We start from the raw sequence: 2,500 nt of genomic DNA, 5'->3' as shown, positions 1-2,500 counted from the left end.
AGGATGCGGAGAAACCCAAAGAGATCCATCCGAAAATTGGCTAAAGACATGAATGTTAGCAACACTTCAATGAGAACCATCGTGAGAAAGGATCTTCGGTTGTCTCCCTACAAGATGAGAAAACGGCAGTTTCTTACACCTCTCCAAAAACAAAAGAGACTTGAAAGAGCACAGATTCTTCTCAGAGAACTAAAGACAGACACGGCAGCGCAAGAGATCATTTTTTCAGACGAAAAACTCTTCACAATTGAAGCTCAGTTCAATAATCAGAACGATAGAGTTTATGCAAAGTCTTCTGCAGACATTAAAGATTCTGTGAGAACAGTTTACCGCCGCCAAAAACCATCTTCTCTCATGGTGTGGGCCGCTATCTCCAAAACTTGGAAGTCTCCTCTGATTTTTGTGGAGCAAGGGGTTAAAATCAATTCAGATCGCTACATCAACGATATTTTGGTTCCAGCCCTTGAAGAGATGAAGAAACACTTCAAAGATCATCCCTTCACTTTCCAACAAGATGGTGCGCCATCTCACACCTCAAGAAAGACTCAGGACTGGTGCTCACGTCAATTTCCAAGATTCTGGAGCAAGGAAATGTGGCCTCCCTCATCGCCTGATTTGAACCCCATGGACTTTTGTGTGTGGTCTTTGTTGGAGGCAAAGGCGTGTTCCGTTGCTCACTCAAGTGTTGATGCTCTGAAGCAATCACTCCAGCGGGAATGGGTCAAAATACCCCAGGATAAGCTACGTGCCTCGGTCGAAAACTTCCGGGAGAGAATTGAGAGTTATCCGAGTGAAGGGCGACCACATTGAAAATTAATGAATGAGATTCATTCTAGTATTGTAAGCTATCATTGTGATACCTTTTTGATGAAATTTAATTTATTTTCTGTTAATAAATCGTTTTTATGTTGGTCCAAGGACTTTCTGTTCACCCTGTATTTAGATATGAAAAAGTTTGTTAGCTGCATCGTAGCGAAGGGTGAGCAGGGCTGCCAACCGAAAACCCAGTATCGAGTGAGATTCTTTGAGTGAATTGCCTATAAGTCACAGACACATGCATGCGTATTTGCATATTGTTTTGTATTATATCATACCATATTATATTATATCATATTATATCATATATCATATCATATATCATAAACTATTTCATATTAAATGAGATATTATACTATATCATATTATATCATACTATACACACATACATATATGTGTATATATATATATATATATATATATATATATATACACACATATATATATATATTTATATATACCATTTTATTCAGCCCATCCACTCTCGTTTTATCATACCCGCACACTCAAACACAAATGTATATGCAGGCAGGAAGTCGCGCACACACAGACAGGCACACACACACACGCACAATATATATATATATCTTCCGAAGCTGAAATTAAAACCTACATGGTATTGGCGAAGCTTTCGAGGTGAATGGCTATGAGGAGGTTGTAGAAGCCCATCCGAAGGGGCCCGGACATGTACTCGCTTTGGATGGCATAGAGGAGCTGCTTCTGGTCCACGTGGGAACAGAGCGTGTGCGCTGCCCTGAAGTTGCTCTGGTAGCACACGGCGCAGTAGAGCGAGAGCGAGTGGGCGTGGAAGCTCAATAACTTCTCATGCTCAATCAGCTCGAGAATGTCTATGCAGCGGTCTTCCTCGGGGATGTGGAGAGCGAGCATGGGCACGGCGTCTTCACACAGCATGGACCAGCCCCTGATGTCGGAGAGCTTGAGGGCGTGGATACGCAGCGAGGTGTTGGGGACCCGCGACCACTGATGCGACTTGAGGATTTGGACGCGCAGGCGCGGGGGCATCTGGGGGACAACGTGCTTCTCGCTGTTCTGGAGCACGGCGGCGCTCAAGGGAAGCGTGGTAGCCGTTCGCCCCAGCTCGATCTGAAGGACCTCCTTGCTGGTGGGCTCGACAAAAACGGCCGGGAAGAGCTTGGTTCCGGGCTCCATGCGGTACTTGTGTCGCGTCGACTTGCCGTCGCACTGCATCGTGATGAAGCCGGTGGCTGTGTCGATGAAACACCCGATGAACATTCCTTGCGACGCACCTTTACCGCCCGTGTCCGACGACACTTCAGCATGGAGCTCGTCAGCCCGGAACATGTAGCAGCTGTGCCGTTCGACGCTGAAAAGAAAGAATGATGTCACAATCAGAGAAGCTAGGAAGACAATGGCATTGCATCCCGGGAAAGCCAGAGGCCTCGACGATGTACTTGAACAATCTCTGTCGACATTTAGCTCTCGTTTTTCAAATTCAGTGTCAACTTCGTACTTCTACACTTTCAAAGGGATAGATCTCTCCTTCAATAAACCTTGACTATTCCGTTATAGAGACCCTGCCTCCCTCCTTCTGCCCTGAACGTCAAAGACAACGTGGAGAAAGGTTCCTTGTCAAACTTTGGACAATGCCACGGAAAACAAATTAAGTGACAGCACACTAGGCTAGCATGCTGCTTGTTTTTGC

At 45.4% G+C, this 2,500-nt stretch overlaps 1 protein-coding gene across 9 annotated transcripts in view; it reads right to left on the bottom strand.

Moving 5' to 3' along the window:
• Positions 1-2,500, bottom strand: part of RyR (Ryanodine receptor) — a 636,026-nt gene that overhangs the window by 192,259 nt on the left and 441,267 nt on the right. For all 9 annotated transcript variants that reach the window (XM_076213834.1, XM_076213833.1, XM_076213832.1 and 6 more), the window contains one exon: positions 1,430-2,161. In XM_076213834.1, coding sequence (XP_076069949.1) covers positions 1,430-2,161 — 732 coding nt within the window. The remainder of the gene's footprint in view (positions 1-1,429; positions 2,162-2,500) is intronic.

This window comes from Oratosquilla oratoria, chromosome 32, assembly GCF_046742065.1.
Source record: "Oratosquilla oratoria isolate Oo_2021 chromosome 32, ASM4674206v1, whole genome shotgun sequence".
Classification (NCBI taxonomy): domain Eukaryota; kingdom Metazoa; phylum Arthropoda; class Malacostraca; order Stomatopoda; family Squillidae; genus Oratosquilla; species Oratosquilla oratoria.
This window is presented reverse-complemented; position numbering and strand designations above follow the sequence as displayed.